Source organism: Pyrus communis, chromosome 5 (genome assembly GCF_041283825.1).
Source record: "Pyrus communis isolate YQ-2024b chromosome 5, ASM4128382v1, whole genome shotgun sequence".
Taxonomy (NCBI): domain Eukaryota; kingdom Viridiplantae; phylum Streptophyta; class Magnoliopsida; order Rosales; family Rosaceae; genus Pyrus; species Pyrus communis.
In genome coordinates, this window is record NC_142569.1 from 34,727,119 (window position 1) to 34,745,404 (window position 18,286).

At 34.7% G+C, this 18,286-nt stretch overlaps 2 protein-coding genes across 3 annotated transcripts; both read right to left on the reverse strand.

The window, feature by feature from the left end:
- Positions 1 to 910: 910 nt before the first annotated feature.
- On the reverse strand, positions 911 to 1,922 carry LOC148697222 (basic blue protein-like). Its single transcript, XM_088693317.1, has 2 exons — positions 1,524 to 1,922; positions 911 to 1,288 (listed from the first exon to the last, which is right to left on the reverse strand). Exons 1-2 carry the CDS (start codon positions 1,717 to 1,719, stop codon positions 1,089 to 1,091), a joined length of 396 nt encoding a protein of 131 aa, XP_088549443.1. The 5' UTR covers positions 1,720 to 1,922; the 3' UTR covers positions 911 to 1,088.
- A 7,780-nt stretch (positions 1,923 to 9,702) lies between these two features.
- LOC137727148 (uncharacterized) lies at positions 9,703 to 11,522 on the reverse strand. 2 transcript variants are annotated; one of them, XM_088695092.1, is made up of 3 exons: positions 11,182 to 11,522; positions 10,325 to 10,888; positions 9,703 to 10,197 (listed from the first exon to the last, which is right to left on the reverse strand). In XM_088695092.1, exons 1-3 carry the CDS (start codon positions 11,327 to 11,329, stop codon positions 10,007 to 10,009), a joined length of 903 nt encoding a protein of 300 aa, XP_088551218.1. In that variant the 5' UTR covers positions 11,330 to 11,522; the 3' UTR covers positions 9,703 to 10,006. The 2 variants fall into 2 exon arrangements, with proteins under 2 accessions (XP_088551218.1, XP_068322187.2); XM_068466086.2 differs by having other exon boundaries at positions 9,703 to 10,888; positions 11,182 to 11,521.
- Positions 11,523 to 18,286: the final 6,764 nt, after the last annotated feature.

Below are 18,286 nucleotides of genomic sequence, written 5' to 3' on the forward strand. Positions count from 1 at the left end.
GACAACCGAATGACAAACTGAAAGAACAATGTGTGATTCGCTTAACCAGGTCCAAACGACATGAAAACCCATGTTTTTTCCTTCAAAAAATTTTGCAATCCTTCTGAATTACACGAATGTTCAAGCTTTAGTGGAGATGTTATGACCTAAACCCCTTCTTTTATTCAATTTTAAACCGAAAATACGAAACCTTGGAGGATCTGGAGATGTACCCATATACATATAGATCTCGGTAGAGGAGAGTGGAGATGTTTCTGTGAGTTTGGTAATTGAGTTTGATGCTGTTGAGTGAGTTACGTGCTCTTATATAGTTTTTAGGTAATTCGAATTGGGTTTGTAATGGGGTGATTTTGGAATGGTTTGGGTTTATTTGTATCGACAAAACAGTTTTAGAATGTGTTGGGCCATGATATTAAAACGGGTAAACTTATAGAAATTAAATGATTGAGCGTGGGCTTATTTTTGTGAGCGTTAGCTTGAAGGGTTGACTTAAAGAACTACCTCGCTTCTTGTTCACTTGAAATACAGATCCTTAATTAATCCTGTCTTCCTCTCTCCAATTAATTAGAGATTTTTAGTGCATTCGGAAACAAAACGGTATATCACGTGATAATACAGAAGTGAGGGAACATTGAGAAATAGACTCTAAAATAAGACATATAAACTATCTCGTCCACTTATATTATAATATGTGATATACCTCTTTATATTTCAAGTAGGCATAAAAATTCCCAATTAATGCAATTCCATTATCCAATGTTTCTTTTTCTTTTGCTAATAAGGAAAACAGTTTAACCACAATATAATGGTAGCTTGGACCGTGTTCGAGCAATCAGAAGATACAATGTAAAGCAGAATAGAAACAAAGTATTAAGCAAGTCCGTGAGCTTGGTGGTCTGAGACAAAATAGTGATAAAGAAGCATACACTTTATAAATAATTGGCAATTGAAAGTTCGAACCAAGTTATCAGTTGATACAACCAATTAATATTCCAATACACATGCATACAAGACATATGCATATTATGCATGCACAAATACATATACAAATACATATATATATATATATATATATATATGAATAGTTACTAGACACAATTGATGGCAACTTTCATCCCAGACTCGCAGTGCCCTGGAAAACTGCATATGAAGTAGTTTTGTCCCCTCCCTAGCCTTACTCTGTCCTTGCCGGATCTAAAGACTTTTGCACCACTCGGAGTTGTGCAGCTACTGTAACCACCTCTGTCCACGGCTACCACATTGTGAAGATTTGGATCATAGTTGAATACTGCAACAATTAATTTACAACAAAGTAATAACAATTAATTGAGCTGCAAAATATATATTCAGGGACCAACTCGACAATTTACCCTTTGTAAATTTATATTTTGGCATGGATTCTTAGGCTTAGTTAGTTCATTCTTTGAAATATGATAAAAAGGTGAATGGATTAAAAATATATTAGCACAAACAAAAAAAACGAGGTATAAATACTTTCAACAATACCACTTGACCAAACTTACATAGCACATCGCCGGCTCTAAAGTGCTTTCCGTTGGGCCAGCTATCGGAGTTGAAGGTCCACCCACCAGAATCTCCAACAGCCTGAGGAGCAGCATGTGTATATTCCAGGTGAAGCATTAGGCACAACACCACTACCACTTGCATAACCATGGTTGCATTGGTTCGACCTGCACTGCCTCTTCCCCGCTGTGGCATATTCTAAGAAGCAAAAGCAGGCGATGAAGCTCAGAGGCTTTGTGGATCCGAAGCACTTTGGAAATGAAAGAAAGCAAGAAGGCAAAACCTAGCTTTTATATGGGATAAAAGAAAGAAATCTGATCCCAAAACTCCACTCGTCACCGTATTTGTTGGATTACAGGTACTACATTATTGTGAAAATTCAATTGACTGCATAAAAACTCCCGTGAAGTACATCAAAGCTCGCCCGTGAACCTAAGGCGGCACAACATATTTGTTTTTTTGTTCAAAGTGTAGGGTGGGAGGTGTTGAGAGATAAGTCTCACAACGGGAAAAAAAAAAAATTGTGTGTGTGCTTATAAATAGTTGGGCTTCTGTGCATATTGTAAATTGCATTTTATAGTAAAATCTCAATTTTTTTCATGGTATGAGAGCGGGTTGTCTGTACTCAATGTCACCGACTTGTGTTGTCCATATGTTAGGTTTGAAATTTTGCCACACGTGAGGAGGAGTTTGAGAGATAAATTTCGAGGAAATAAGGGACCTAGCATGTGCTTAAGTAATTGGGCTACTCCTCATATTGCCAATTGATTTTATATTAGAACCTCAACTTTCTTGAGGAGGGAGGTACACTTCTTTCCTTGGTTCTATAATTTTAAGGAGAGCTGTTTGGCTTCACAAAATTGTGGAGGAGTTCCCGTATAAACCCAATTTATTGTTGATTCACAAAACTTATTGCTTACGATTAGAACGTTCATATTATAGTTCACTATATAAAAAATAATAAAACATAAGACTAGTTATTCATCGAACTGTATAAAAATAGTTGATCGAAAGTACCACCAACTGTTTATCTATTTGCTATAGTTGATTGACAATTTATAGTCTGACATTTGACATGGTATGTTTTGCTCGTGCTAACGTGGTGAGAAGTAACACCTCGTTTTTCCATATTTTTTCTTGGAGTGTTACAATCGAAGTAAGTTGTGCATATTCCTTTTGCAGTGTCCCTTTGTTGGTGTTGTTGGCAATGGCTAATTGGGCTCTTTGGGAGATGTTTCGTCCCTTTTGACTCTTTAGGTACCTTCTTTTCTGGGTCAATTTCCTGCGGGATTCCCTTCTTCCACCCCCCCCCCCCAACACAAAATTCTTGGCGTTTGTGGTTTATGGGTGGCTTGCAATACTTTTAGGGCAACCAAGAAGCTTCGAATTAGGTTCGCTTCGCTTTGAAGGGTTTGAGATGGATCTTGCTTCCCAAACCATTTGCTTCTTAGTTATTATAGGGAGTTGGTTGTGGTTTTTTTTTTTCTTGGGTGTGCTTCATTTTCAAGGGTCAATGTAGGGGGCTTGGTCAAGTAAAGCAAGGTCGTTGTATTTTCATTGGCATTCGGATGCAGTGTTAAACGAGTAAGGGTGGTGTAGAAACTTCTTTTTGAACGACTCCACTCAAAGTTGTTTGGAAGCATTCGCTGGCATCAACTTTACTTTACACAAGACACACAAAAAAGGTATCATGACTGTACTAGGCGGGTGAGGTCACTAGAACATAAGGGTAGGCTTCAAGAGAATAAAATGCATTTAGGGCGTAGAATATATGAACCTTATTTGGAAAATCTATGAAAGTAGTAGAAGTTATGGTGAGGAGAATGATAAGTTTTATGTGCCTCCAGGAAATTAAGTGGGTTGGTCTTAAGGCAACTAAAAACTCAGGTTTTAAGCTTTGGTATTTAGGCAAACATAGATTGAGAAACGGTGTTGGCAGCAACATGGATCGGACTCTAACAAAAGATATCGTAGATGTTAAGAGGGATGGAAAAAAAATTATAGCAATAAAGATTTTGATAGGGCAAGAACTCATCAATGTGATTAATTGGTATGCATCTCAAGTTAGGTTGGATAGGATTCTTAAAGAAAACTTTTAAGAAGAACTTCGAGAATTTGTTCAAGGTGTAACAACCTGTCTCGGATTTTATGGAACGGAAGGGTATTTTTGGTAATTCCATTTAGATTGTGGGATTTTTCGTTTAAAATATTATTTTTGGTGTTAAATGGTGTGCCCAAAGGGCCTACCCCTGTTTTGGTCCCCCGGCTCCCCTCTCTTTCCTAGGCTGCTACGTGGCAGTCTCTCATCTCTCCCTCTCTTATTTTCTCTTTCCCCCTCCCCGAGTCAACTCTCACTCTCTCACTCTTGGATCTCTCACAGCTCACTCTCCCTCTCCCATTTCCAATCGACTCACACCCACACCCACACACTCAACGGAGCACCCCAACAATGACAACACCCCCAACTCCATCAATTGGATCCTCTCTCCCTTTCCCTCGTCTTTGTGAAGCTCGGTGAGACTGAGAACCCAGGCCCGGCGAAACCATGGTGTTCAAGCCCAAAGTTCGGCCACCTCTAGCCATTTCACGACGAATTGAAGGTACCAAACCTCTCCCTCTCGTCTCTTGTTTCATTTTGGTACTTATGTCGTAGATTAGGGTGATCGAACGATGTCGACCAAAGCTCGGGAGGCTCTAGCCTTCGTTCTTGATAGAAACGGGCCAGTTGACCTATGCTCGAAAACCCAAAAGCCTTAAACCATCAAACCTAGGCCCTTCAGGCCGTACTAACTCAGGCCTTGGCCTGCTAAACCGTAAACCCAATGATCCCTAAAGCCCGAACCCAATTAGTTAAACCTAGAAACCCAAAAGCAATTAGGCCTTCAAGCAGTGTGGAACTCGAGCCCAAACCTAAGGGAGCCATCCCGTTTCCCCAACCTAAAACCCTTTTATCCTGGGCTGGGTTTTCAAGCCTAGGCCTTTTGACCCAAAACTCTTTTAAACCCCGGCCCAGCCTATTGAACTAGTCCGACCCAAACACCAAGCCCTGTTGACCGGCCTTTGACCTGACCTGTGACCCGACTCGATTGACCCGGTCTAACATTGACCGTTGACTTTGATCGTTGATCAGTCAATGTTGACTTTTTGTTAACTTTTTAGGGTTTCGATTGAGACCCTTCCTAGGCTAATTTCGACATCCTAGATCCGTTTTTGACGTCTGTTTTTTGAAATTCAATCATTTTAATAGAGTTTGATTAATTGGACCCTTTATGTGCTTAGGTGCATTTATTGTGGCGTTTCCGTCTTCGCTAGTTCGTGTGGCTTTTCGATGGCAAAGTATCTGTGAGTAGACCCTTTCTAAAATGCATGTTTTAATAGTAGAAATCCACACATGAAAAGCATGATTTAATGGTTACGTTTTATGAGTAAATTAGATTTACACTTTATTATTATCATGCTTTACTAAGAATATTTTGGAATACCATACTTTATCGAAACTTATGTTTTTTGTAGTATATATGATGGATGACTATATACTATTTATAAACATGTTTTTACACTTCTTTGTAGTATATATAATGGATGACTATATTCTATGAAGATGATTTTGAGATATATGTACCTATGTTTGGAAAGATTATATTCAATGGTTTTGTGCGTATCTAGTGGTCATTGTTCTGCCTACATGTGATGATACTTATATTAGCTTCAGTCGGGCGTGTGTAGGGCATTGTTCTATGCATATATGATATTTATATTGGCTTCGACTGGGCATGTGTAAGGCACTGTTCTGTGCGTACGGTGGAAGATACTTATTTATGATAACACTAGTTAGCACACTATACGATATATGTTTCATGAAAGGTTTTATGGCATGCTAGGGTTTTCGGAAAAAACCTATTACTTATTATGCTATTGAGTTTTCATAAAACTTTGGGGGTTAGTATGTTGATAACTGTTTCAATATTATATATATATATATATATATATATATATATATCAACCTGGTCCACTCATATTTGTTTTGTGCCCCCTCAGGATTTAGAATCGAGGAGTACAATCCTGGCGTCAAGGCACTTTCGCACCGGCATCTTCGAGTTCTCTCGATGTAGGACCCACTCCTTTGTTCAATCAATTTTATATTATTTCCTTTTAGTGTTCTAAATAGTTGTATGCTCTAAACACGTTTCTCATTTGCATATTAGTATGGCTTCGTCACCTTCGGGTATCGGCCAGCACGTGCCTACCTTGGTGTTTGGAAGAATATCAGGGTTGGGCGTGTCACAAGGAATCTCTAAGGCGGAGAAATTACTAATAGGAAGAGATTTAAATGGACATGTAGGCAAGAAGACAGGCAACTACAGATGTTTCCATGGCAACCATGATTTTGGGGAGAGAAACGAGGGGGGGAAGCCATTCTGGATTTTGCAATGACATACAATCTCTTTCTAGCCAATATCTTCTATAAGAAGAGAGAAGAGCATGCGATCATCTACAAGAATAGATACTTCAAAACACAAACAGATTTCTTTGTAATGAAAAGAAAAGGGGTTGTATAACTTGTAAGGGTTGCAAAGTTATACCGAGAAAAAAAAACTGACTAACCAATGTTGCATGTTTGTGATGGATGTACATATCAAAAAAGATATAAGAAAGAATAAGACTTTGAAGTGTCCAAGAACTTGGGGTGGAATTTAAAAGGACAAAGCAAGTCCCTTTCAAAGAGAAAGTACTTGCCCAATGTGTTTGGGATACATGAATCAACACTAGCAAAATGTGAGATTTCATGTTTAGTTGTATCTAGAAAGTTGCAATAAAGGCATTAGAAGAGTCTAAGGTTTTTGCTCCACGTCAAGGGGAATGTTGATGGTGGAAGGAAGGGATATACAAAAAAGGTTAAGGCTAAGAAGGAATGTTGTAAAGCCTTATATAGGGATAGAACTGATGAAAAATATAAGAGGTATAAAGTAGTGAAGAAAGTCCTCAGAGAAGCGAAGCTTGTAGCTTTTGACAATATGTATAAGTGATTAGATACAAAAGAAGGAGAGTTGGATATCCATAAACTGGCTAGAGCAAGGGAAAAAAAGGAAGACAAGAGACTTGAACCAAGTAAGATGCATCAAGGATGGGAATGGAAATGTTTGAGCTAAGGAGAACGTGGTTAAAGACAAATTGAGAGCTTATTTTCAAATTTTTTTTTTTTTCAGTGAAAGACACGAAATGAGTACTTCTTTAGGTGAGTTGAATAACTCAGAAAAGTATAGAAATTACTCCTTATACCGCTTAGGAAAGAGGAAATGGTTGTAGCTTTGAAAAAGATGAAGCATAGAAAAGTAGTGAGTCTTGACATATACCGATCGAAGTGAAGATCTTGAGAGATACAATATAGCATGGCTCATAATCATTTTCAATAAGTTTTGAAAAGGAAGAAGATGTCAAACAAGTGGCAAAAAAGCACTTAGGTGCTTATCTACAAGAATAAGGACGACATACAAAGTGGCATGAACTATAAGGATATTAAGTTAATGATTCATAGAATAAAACTTTGGGAGAGACTAATTAAGCATAGACTAAGGCATGAGACACGAGTCTCAAACAATCTATTTCGGTTTTATGCTAGAGCGCTCGACTATAGAGGCAATCTATCTTCTACGAAGATCGATGAAACGATATAGAGATATGCAAAAAGATTTGCAAATGGTCTTTATAAATTGAAAAAAAAAAAAAACGTATAATAGGGTCCCAAGAGAAATCCTTGGGCAGATTCTAGAGAAGAAATGAGTATGACTTAGATACACTCTTCGCCTTTTCAGCTCTTCATGAAGAAGTGGTTGTGGCATCTTTATTAGCTAGTGAACTAGCTGCTCTTGTCGCAACTAGTTCATTTAGGGTAGCTCTTTTAGTTCGTTAGCTAGTGTCATTGGTCGTAACATATATCCAAGCAATAAAGGATATGTATGATGAAGCAAAGGCTGCAGTAAGAACTCATCAGGGATAAACTAAAAGCTTTCCCATAACTATAAGGTTACACCAAGGCTCAGCTTTAAGTCTTTTGCATTGGTAATGAATGAGTTAATGGGACATATTCAAGATGTTATCCCTTGGTGTATGCTTTTCATAAATGATATATTGCTGATAGATGAAACAGATGAGTAAGTAAATGTCATGCTTAACTTTTGGCGGAAAGTGTTTGAATCTAAAGGTTTTCACCTAAGTAGGTCAAAGACAGAGTATATGGAGTGCAAGTTTAGTGGGAATAGAGGTCCAAATGATATAGAGATAAGGATTAGAGACCAAGAAGTACCATATAGTGAACACTTTTAGGATTTGAGACCAAGAAGTACCATAGAGCGAACACCTTTGTTATCTTAGATCTATCTTGCAAAAGAACAAAAAATTGGATGGAAATGTTAACCATATAATACAAGCTGGATGAATGAAGTGGAAAAGCGCATCGGGTGTGTCATGTGACCTTCGCATGACATTAAAGCTCAAGGAGAAAATTATATGACGGCAATAAGACCAGTAATGCTTTATGGCACGGAAAGTTGGATGGTTAAGCATCATCACGTGCAAAAAATGAGTTTAATGGAGATGAAAATGCTTCATTGGATGTGTAGGCACATGAGAAATGACAAAATTAAGAATGAGGATATCCAAAGTAAAGTAGGAATGACCACAATTGAAGATAATATGAGATAAAATTGGTTAAGGTGGTTTGGACATGTGAAACAAAAATCTACAAATGTTTTAGTTAAAAAATGTGATAATGAGACAGAGGCTTAGGACAAAAGGAGTAGAGGAAGACCTAGGAACACTTGAACATAGAATTTAAGAATAGATATAGTGTACTTGGAGCTAACGGAAAATTTGACGTAAAACTGAGTATAGTGGCATTCTAGAATTTATACAGTTAACCTCATTTAGTGGGATAAAACTTGTTTATTATTATTGTTGTTTGTTTTATGCTTCATCTTCAAACTTAAACCTTCGCTTGTACTAAATAAATAAATAAACAAAATGATTGACAAAATAGGAATTTCCCAAGGTAAGTCGTACAAGTCAATCATTCATCATCTAGATACCATGGAGTAGACCAAAATATGGCTTAGTCAAATATGGCGGTCGTTCTTGATTCAGTGAATATATCAAGAGAAGAAAACGAATTATTGGACATACAAGTTTTTTAGGTTAGAGTGTTACTGGATATATAAAAATGATACACATTGATATAGTTTCGCCTCCGTATATATTATGTTAAAGTATTATTTGTTAAAAAATGTAACAGTAAGGAGTCAGTTTTGTGTGTTTAAATAGTTTTAATGTTCATTTTATAAGCTTTTGATGATAGCATACATGGAAGCAATTAAGAAAAAGAAAAAAAAACACAATGTAAGTAAAATAAATAAATAAAATGTAGAAGGTTATTGATAAAATGGTTTTCAGCAACACCTATGCAAAATGAAACTACACACCGGGGAAAAAGAATAAAAAAGAAGAGTTCCAATTTATTTATATGTCGCATGTCCACAAATCCAGACATTTCTTACTGAAACTTTGAGACAATATAAATACAGTTCAAGTCTTCATTGGCAATTCGTGCATCACATCACTTGTATACAATGATAGTTAAGGATTTCAAATTTTCTTTTGATAGGTGTTTTTAGTGACAGCATGCATTATATATGGCTTACTTGTTGCCTGTATGAAGATTGGATATTAATTCCAAAGAATGACGTTAACCTTTTGAATTCACAAGATAAAATATGAGAGAAAAAAAATGGACAAAATAAGTTAAAGGGTAAATGTATAAGGTTTGCAACTTGCCTTAGAGTTGCCCTGAAAGGAAGTTCCAAGAAAAATGACTCTAGATGCACTGAACTACTTTTATGGGAAGTATGATTTGGATTTTCCTAGGGATTTCTCTAAAAGGGATTTTCGATGCTCTAAGTTAGACTATCTTAAGATAGGAAAAGATGCAGGTTCCAGGTGCTCGCACTGTTTGACAACTATGAAAATTTCATTATATATGGTGATGAACATCAATGTCATATGCCAAAAATGTAATACATACAGCTATGAACTGCTGCTTGAATGGAGTACTTAAAGCCTACATTTCATTGAAAAATTTAAAATGATGATCCTTTTGCTATCTGGCATTGATTAAAATGAGACAAATAGCAGAGAAAATTATCAACAACTTTTTTATTATTAAGGACAACATATATTAAATATTTGATTCTTAAAAACCTCAACCCTAGAGAACTAATTTGAGTACTAGCAACTACATACCGGTGGCGGGTGTCCCTAAATACAAGAACTAGGGTAAGTATCACCGGTCATAATATATTAACTTGCTATAATATATCCTAAATATCTGCATGCCCTCCCTTTTGAAAATACAATAATATAAAAAAATATTAAATTAAATTTCCATAGTTTGGGCATGATTATTAAGAAGAGATCCCCACACCAAGAAAATCTATGAAGGGAGTTTCCTTGTGATGATCGATAGACACGTGATCTTGAGGATCATGGTCATCAAATTTAGTAGTTGTAGCTGCAACCCTCCACTTTGGCAACGTTGATGCATTCTCATAAAGATTAGGCAACACTTCCTTGAACGTACTTCCGTGTTGATCCTGACGATTAATATGATGGTCGGCAAGATTACTGGGGCACCCAAAAGGACTACTGTAAGTTGGACGCCCAAATGCATTACTAGAAGAACCTCTATAGCAACCATACAGGAATGAGGAAGTCGGATTATGTCTACGATGAACGAGTTGAGGATGCGAACCTTTCGAGAGCTCAGAAATCGTATAATTAGAACTACCATTGTTGATGTATTCTCTTCTTTCTCTTCCCAATAAATCCACTGAAGATGATGACTTGTTTGATGTTGTTGGCATTGAAGCAAAGTTCCAATTATAAGGAAGGGAGCTAGTAGGCCTTGAATCCATGAACATTGCCCTATCTTTATTCAGGTTTTGGAATTCAAAGAACTTAGTACTAATATTATTCCGACCAAACCCGATTGATGATCCTTGAGATCTTAATTTCCTGCCTGCATCAAAATTGTTAGAAATTGAGGAGGAATTTGGTGAGTGATCGTTAAAGAAATCTTGGAAACTTTTCTTCCCACAAACTTTGGACTGTTCTCTTTGCCTTCTTGCCATTATAACATGCCAATGATTCTTCACAGCATTATCAGTCCGACCGGGAAAAAGCCTTGCTATCAGCGCCCACTTGTTTCCATGAATGCGATGTGCTGCCAGAAGCCTCTCTTCCTCTTCCTCGCTGAACGGCCTTCGGTTGATTCTCGGGTCTAGCTGATTAAACCACCTCAATCTACAACTCTTTCCTATCAAAGATTAATTAAAATATAAAAAATTAGGTAACAAGGTGGGTAAAATTAAAGCATGTGTATATATCATCTCCCAAATTGTGTGTGTATATGAGCACGCGTGTATTTTCATAGTAATTCATTAAGTCGTAAGACGCTCATGGTCTAAATTAATTAAAGAGAATATTAGGTTACAGAGCTGGTTAAGAAAAAAAAATCCAAGATTGTTTTCCCAAACCAACACAACAACAATTAAGCACAAACACACAACAAACACAAAACAACACACAAACACATGGTGAGGTTTATACCTGATCTTCCTTGAAGCTTCTCAGCAATAGAGTTCCAGTTCTGTGCACCGTATTGCTCGACAAGTTGCCGGAGTTTTTCATCCTCGGCAGGCCTCCAATGTCCTCGTGGGCAACCTGTACTCTTTGCTTCATCCCCATAATCCTCCATGTAAACGGTTTTTAATTTGATGCTTAGCTATTATATGACAGTTGTTCTTCTAGGACATGATGATCAATTACACCGCCACAGGGAAGTTCATAGCAGCTGCGAGCCCACAAAGATATATAGAGAAAAGAAAATATTGCAGAACAAAGAGGAATAAAGTGAGGGGTCGGTTTAGGGTTATGGATGGGCAGTCACTTTTGTTGGTTTTACACGACACATTAATCCTCTATATCTACATGAAACCTGTAGAGCCAAATGAGCCTTTTCTTGTTATGTCATTGGCTTACAATTAAACTTTACCCTCATATTCCCAACTGTTTATCTCTCCCTCTCATACACGCACACACATATTTAATTATTTATTTATTTAATCATGCACATATATACTTAATCGACTGAACGATGTTAATCAAGACCTAAGGTTTTGGGCAGCTTATAGTTTTAATAAAAGGGACATTTCTCCTAGTGCAGGGAATATGGTAATAAACATTTTAGACAAAGCATAGTTTACCACCAACATTACCGATTTATTCTCATCTTAACCACTTATTATTGGATGTGGGGTAGGTTTTGTCATAAAAGGCCTTAGTGTTATCTCTCCGATGTGAGACTCATATGGCTTCCATTCTATTTTTTAAAATATTATTAAGGAAAAATTTGGTTGTGGTCCCTAATTTACCAAAACCTTAGACTCAAATTTTATTAAGTTGAATTAATACTTTGATTGAAGGAGAAAATATTGAATTTCACTATTAATTAAGAAATTTAATAACGAAAATTTATAATTCTTCTCTAAAATCATGCAAAGATTAATACCAAATAGGGATTTTTAATTTCTTTTTTTTTTTTCAAATTTAAACTGTGTGAAATCTGATCAGACATTTTATTTTACATGATAAAGATATGGGTACAAATAAAAGATTAAAAATATGGGTACAAAAATAAATTAAATATATGGGTACAAATTAAAAATAGGAGCATTTTGATATAGGCGCCTCATTTTTCAATTTCGTTGATTAAACATCTATTCCTTTTAAGAATTTGATTGAACATTGTTTTTTATAATTTTATTAGAGGTTTGTTTAATTATATTGATACGCTTGATTATCTATAATATAGGTACATTTGATTTTATCGTACATTCAGATTTTTGGTACATTTTGGTTCTTTGTACATTTAAAATCTAAACATAACCAATGTTCAGTATGATTATTTTCAAATGTACCATAAGTTTTAAATACATTTTTTTATATAACTATATGTAAAATTTTAACAAATTAATGAATTTTTCTTATGAAAGTATTAATGACTTTTTTTTTTAATTTATAAAGGAAGAGAGTAATTAAACATAATAACAGAAAGAAAAAGTTAATTTTTTTTTAGTGACAAATGAAAATTAGTTAAATTAATATTTTTAATAAACTATAAATTTAAAATTCCTAGATTGTAGGAACTTAGCTTTTAGCTAGCTTAAGTGTATATAAAATAAACAGAAAAATGCTGAGTTGACAATTAATCAAAGCATCTAAACTAAATTTTGTAAAGGAATAGATTTTTAGTCCAAACAAGTTAAAAAAAAATGTAAGAGATTCTAATAATTCTTAATTATATGGTAGCAAATTAAAAAATGAGTGCAAGTTAAAAATAAAAATATAAATATACCGAATGTAAGGTTACTAACACTAAATAGTTGTATTTGGAAGTGATTAAATAATTTTACTTATAGAATTTAAATATGTTGACGTGTAAATATTTAATTATCAAAATAATAACATGGATAAAAACCAAAATACCTTGATAAAAAGATGAAAAAGAATAAGATCTTAATCAATGAAATAGAAAAATTAGAGATGGAAACCTAATTTTTCCATTAAGGTAATTCAAAAAGCATCCAACAAAAATAAAAAGAATGGCAATCAGAAATTAATTAGTGGGACAATATAAACTAATGTTAAAGCCACAATATTGATTGTTGTATTAGTTCGATTCTTTCAAACAGTACTAGTGACATTGACCAATAGCAATACTAGGACAAAACGAATTATAGCAATAAGTAATAATTTTATAATTAATTTATTCTTTTTTCATGTGTTTATAATGATGTTTGGTACGTACAACCTTGTTTTAGCAAACATAGAGGTCCATTTCTGTGTGAACTAAATAGTGTAATTTATTAGACCTTGCTGTTTTAAGCTCATAATTCTTCTCATTGGAAGCAGTTTATACGGTAGATGGAACAGTTTAAACCATTTTTATTAATATAAAGGGCAGTTGGTAAACTTCAAGCTGGCATACCCTCATTTGGCCACAACAAATTGATATAACTAGTAAGTTGTTAAAGCGCCCACATGCGCCATGTAATGCAGCTTATACGTCCTTAAAAGGATATGTCGTTGATGTGTAGGTCTTGATACGATCATACGCCATGAGTACGTATCACACGATGTGTACATATTTCGTTACAAAATTATAATGTTGCTTTTGCTTTTTAGGTTAATAGTTAAGATGAAAGCTTGATAATTGGCCAGCCTACGATCCTAGCAATTCACATTAAGCTAACTAAACTATCTCATTATTATGGATCAAACCAACTTCATCAAAAATCTTTAGTCAATTTGATAGCTTTAGGATCCATTTGAAAATGCTTTTCAAACGAGGACTTATGCTTTTATACGTTTTTGTTATAAGCTCATCGAAATTTTTGAAAAATAAACTTTTGCTGTATGGTTTTCTTAACTTAGAAATACTTTTAAATTTTTTTACCAAACAAGGTCAAAAACACTTTTAATAATCTGAAATGTTATAATTATTTTAAAAGTAGTTCAAATTAAACGATTAGTGTTTTAATTGGATATTGAAAACGACTAGAAAAATTTAACACATATTCTTAAAGCAGGCTTTGATAGTTACATTACTCTTATGGGTATATGAAAAGTATATTTCTATTGGACGACATGGTACGTAGATGCCTTATTAAATTAAGCAAGTTCAATAGTTATGTGACCCCGTCTAAATACAAGTTTATATAGCATGATTCTTTTTTGTATTGTTAATGTTGATTCTTTTCATGGAAAATTAAAAAGAGAGTGTTTAGGCTGAGGCCAATAATGCCGTGCAACATCAACAAAAGTATGGGTAAACCGTCTGCCTTTGTTCATAATTCGTTCCATTCAAACGACAACTCAAATGAAAACATAAACATCAGTTAAGAACCTAGTGGGTGTGAAATCAGTGTGCAATTGCAATTGGTGGATGTACCAATCCAACAAGTCCATCCAATCATGTAATACCTTGTTTCCTGTTTTTTTTTTTTTTTTTTTTTTTTTTTTTTTTTTTTTTTTCCTTTTGTTTTGTTTTTAGTTCTAAAACTAAATTTTTAGATACAAGTGAATGAATGAAAATGACTTGTAATGTAGTTAGTTAAGTTTTTATTTTTATTTTTTTTGTATTCAAGGTCTTTGGTTTGCATTTTTCCTCTTTCAATATCTGTTTGTCTCAAAAATTAATTCATTAAAACTCATCGCATTTAAGTAGAATTATAACATTACGTGGCGATGTTTGAGGTGCAACAAAAAAAAACTAATTCATTAAAGCTCATCGCATTATAGTTTTGGAGTTCCTAAAAAATTTTACCTTTTTTTTTAATTGAAACGATGTAAGTCCAAAAATTGGACAGTAATATAAGATACAAATCACCATCACTCCACTATTTGAAAAAAAAAAAAAAAAAAAAAAAAAAAGGGACAAAACCACTGTCTCTAAAAGCCTAATATGGTTATTTTACAATAAGTTTTTCTTCTGTTTCACAAGCAGAAACTTTAGTACTCAAACCAGCTCTTCACTGAGTAGTTCGTATAAAACTTGAAAGAGTCATCATAAAAGAAGATTTCGAAGATTTTAATAAACAATTCAAAAGAAGATTCAGGTCCCATGGAGTGTTTCTTCAATATCAACGGATATGGTTCCCACTCCAACAAATTCCACAAATTTCTGTAAGACGTATTTATCGTGAAGGAAATTTGACATCATATGGTTTTCCTTCACCAGGATATGCTTATTATCAGTCTTGTAAACAATTTATGAATTTTAATTTTTTTCGTTGCTCATAGTTTATATTTTGATGTGTGATTCTAAGATCCGATGGGGATCTTCTTTGTCATATATATATATATATATATATATATATATATATAAATATATATGTTTTTTTTTTTAAATGTGAGTTGTTAGTACTATGATCTTGTAATATTTCTCTTCATTTATAAGTGAGAGGTCTTAGGTTCGGTTCTCGTCAAAGGTGAAGTTAAACCACATTATTATGGTAAACTCATTGTAAACCTTAGCCTACTCTCCCACATCTCAGTGTAGATACTATCATTTGTAAAAAAAAAAAATTTATGAATGGAGGAAGTAGTAGAAAAAGGGTTTTTACACGGTGCGACTAGAGTAGCAATATTTATGTTGTCCAAGTAGATGAGTAATGTTATGGAGATCATACTTTTATACTACATTAGTACACCATTTCTTGTGATAAGTGATGGATACAATCAACATCCAATGAGATAAATTTATTAATTGACATAACATATGCACGTCATAGTACACCAATCTGATACAAAAAAATATTGTCTCTGTACCGTATTTTATAAGTAGACTGTGTTTAGCGCTAAACGAGGCCCACGTGGATTCACAACCTAACCACAATTAGTTGACTATGTATAGTCCAGCTAGCCTTTAGGGTTTAAACTAGGTTATCAATTAATTAGCTACTGTGCATATGATTTTTCTAGGCTCTATGACTAGGAAGGATTTACATGAACGGGACACCAAAGTGATAGTGTCCAAAATTGCTCATGTGAAGCCATGTAAGAAAATTAAGACATGTGACAATATGAGATAAGTTTGAGACATTATCATCTTAGTGTCTTCATTGAATGTATTGTCCTAAAGTTGACATTTGACAATCTCATTAATTTGAAACTGTAAAACATATTAAAGGTTTGCACAACTTTGGTTCCTTAATTCGAAACTCTAGACATATTCTAAGGTTTTCCCAATTTTTCTCATTTTATATTACTTATATTTAAGAAAATTTGTTTAACCAATACTACTTAATAATACGATCTATTAGTATTTATCTTCACTTATAAATGAGAGGTCTTAAGTTTGAATCTTGTGAATTACGAGTTTGATACTAATTTATTGTACACACCTTAGTATAAGAATATGATTGCATGAAATGATAAAAAAAATTGTCCACAAAATTAAAAGGTATAAGATACAATACGTATGTATATAGTTCAATCTTTTCATAACATTTTGTGAATCATAAATTACATCGTCGCCCAAAAACAAGAAAATTAGAATCTCATCTTTGAACAAATTGACTTTATTTGATTTGATTTATATTAAAGCTATTAGATTTTAATTTTTTTTCCCTTTATTAAACATTGTTTATGTAACTAAGTACATTGTTGTAGTTTCCTTTAAAAGGTACATTGTTGTAAGTGATGGTTAACCATGGTGGTTAGGTACATTTTCATAACATTTTGTGGATCATAAATTACGTTGTCTCCAGAAACAAGAAAATTAGAATGTCGTCTTTGAACAAAGTTGATTTTATTGTATTGTCAAAGGCTGATGGTAGATTAGATTCTAATTTTTCCCTTTATTAAACATTATTCATGTAATTAAGTACATTGTTGTAATTTTCTTTTTTTAAATGTACATTGTTGAAAGAGGTGGATAACCGTGATGGTTAATGTGACAGCCCGTCCCGGATTTTTCGTATTGTAGCGGTAAAATGACGGTTTTGCCCCTAGTGGTTTTGTTTCATTGTCTGGTTATTTTGGGGTTTTGGTTGCTTGCTTTTGGACCACACACACACATCCACACTCATTCTCATCCTTTCCCTGTCCCGTATCCCTGTCTCTCTCTCCCTTTCCTTTCTTCTTTGTACGAACAAGATCAAATCCTTCGAAAACGTGATAGATCGTGGTGGAGACTTATACCTTTGTGTTCGTGAGCTTCATACGAGTTCAACCATACCCATTTCAGGTAAGGACACCTTCGTTTTCATGTCGAACCCGAGATGTTCAATTAGGAGTACTGTTCATGCACACGTAAAATCATGTGTTTTTGAGAATTTCAGGGTTGTAGGAAGCTTGGTGAGGTCCTTAGGAAGCTCGGGGTGGTTCGTTTGAAGGTTTTGGAAGTCGGGATTGTGAGTTGCAGGTTTGGCCGGATTTGGTGAAGTTTTTCCAGCGAGATTCCATTGGTTTTAGTGCTTGAAAGTGGTAAGGTTTTGTTCCTCTAGTTGTAAGCTTCATTTTGGTACCAATTTCGTGAAATTTGGGTGAAAAACGAGTGAGAAATTAAGTTTAGAAAATTTTCCGGTTTTCCGACGACGGCGACGGCGTCGGAGGTTGGTCGGAGAAGATGACGGAATATTCCATCAGTTTGGACGGAATATTCCTAACGGTGTTAGGTTAACTTTAACAGAATATGTCAGATATAACGGAATATTCTTGACGGCATTAACTAACGCCGTCAGTGTGCCTGCGCGTGTGGCCGTGCTTTGGCTGGCGCGTGGGGGCGCGTGCGGCGTCAAAAGATTATTTTTAAAATATGGGGATGTTCGTGAGGTTGAGTAGATCACGTTGGTGTATTCACACACCTCATTTGAGCATTGTATGAGAAGTTATTACCTAGTTTGGGTTATGTGCTTTAAATTAACGTTTTTATAGTTGTTTCGCATATAGGTGAGACCTATCCTGAGGACGAGTGCAGTCACTCGAGGCAAGGGGGTTACAACCCTTCTACATACCAGTGAGTGGGCTTTTGGTTTTCCGTATATACCTATATACTTGTGATTTTCCCATAAAATGAAATGAATTGTCTATATGTTTTTAAAGGCCATGCATTGCGTTTGCCTATTTCATTATGCATTAGTAGTTGCAT

What these genes read in the sequence shown, in the direction of transcription:
- LOC148697222 (XM_088693317.1), bottom strand. Translation starts at nt 1,719, where the DNA reads ATGCCACAGCGGGGAAGAGGCAGTGCAGGTCGAACCAATGCAACCATG. An exon ending in TAGAGCCGGCGATGTGCTAT is followed by an intron (nt 1,289 to 1,523) that starts GTAAGTTTGGTC and finishes TAATTGTTGCAG; the next exon opens with TATTCAACTATGATCCAAAT.
- LOC137727148 (XM_068466086.2), bottom strand. Translation starts at nt 11,329, where the DNA reads ATGGAGGATTATGGGGATGAAGCAAAGAGTACAGGTTGCCCACGAGGA. An exon ending in GAAGCTTCAAGGAAGATCAG is followed by an intron (nt 10,889 to 11,181) that starts GTATAAACCTCA and finishes AATCTTTGATAG; the next exon opens with GAAAGAGTTGTAGATTGAGG.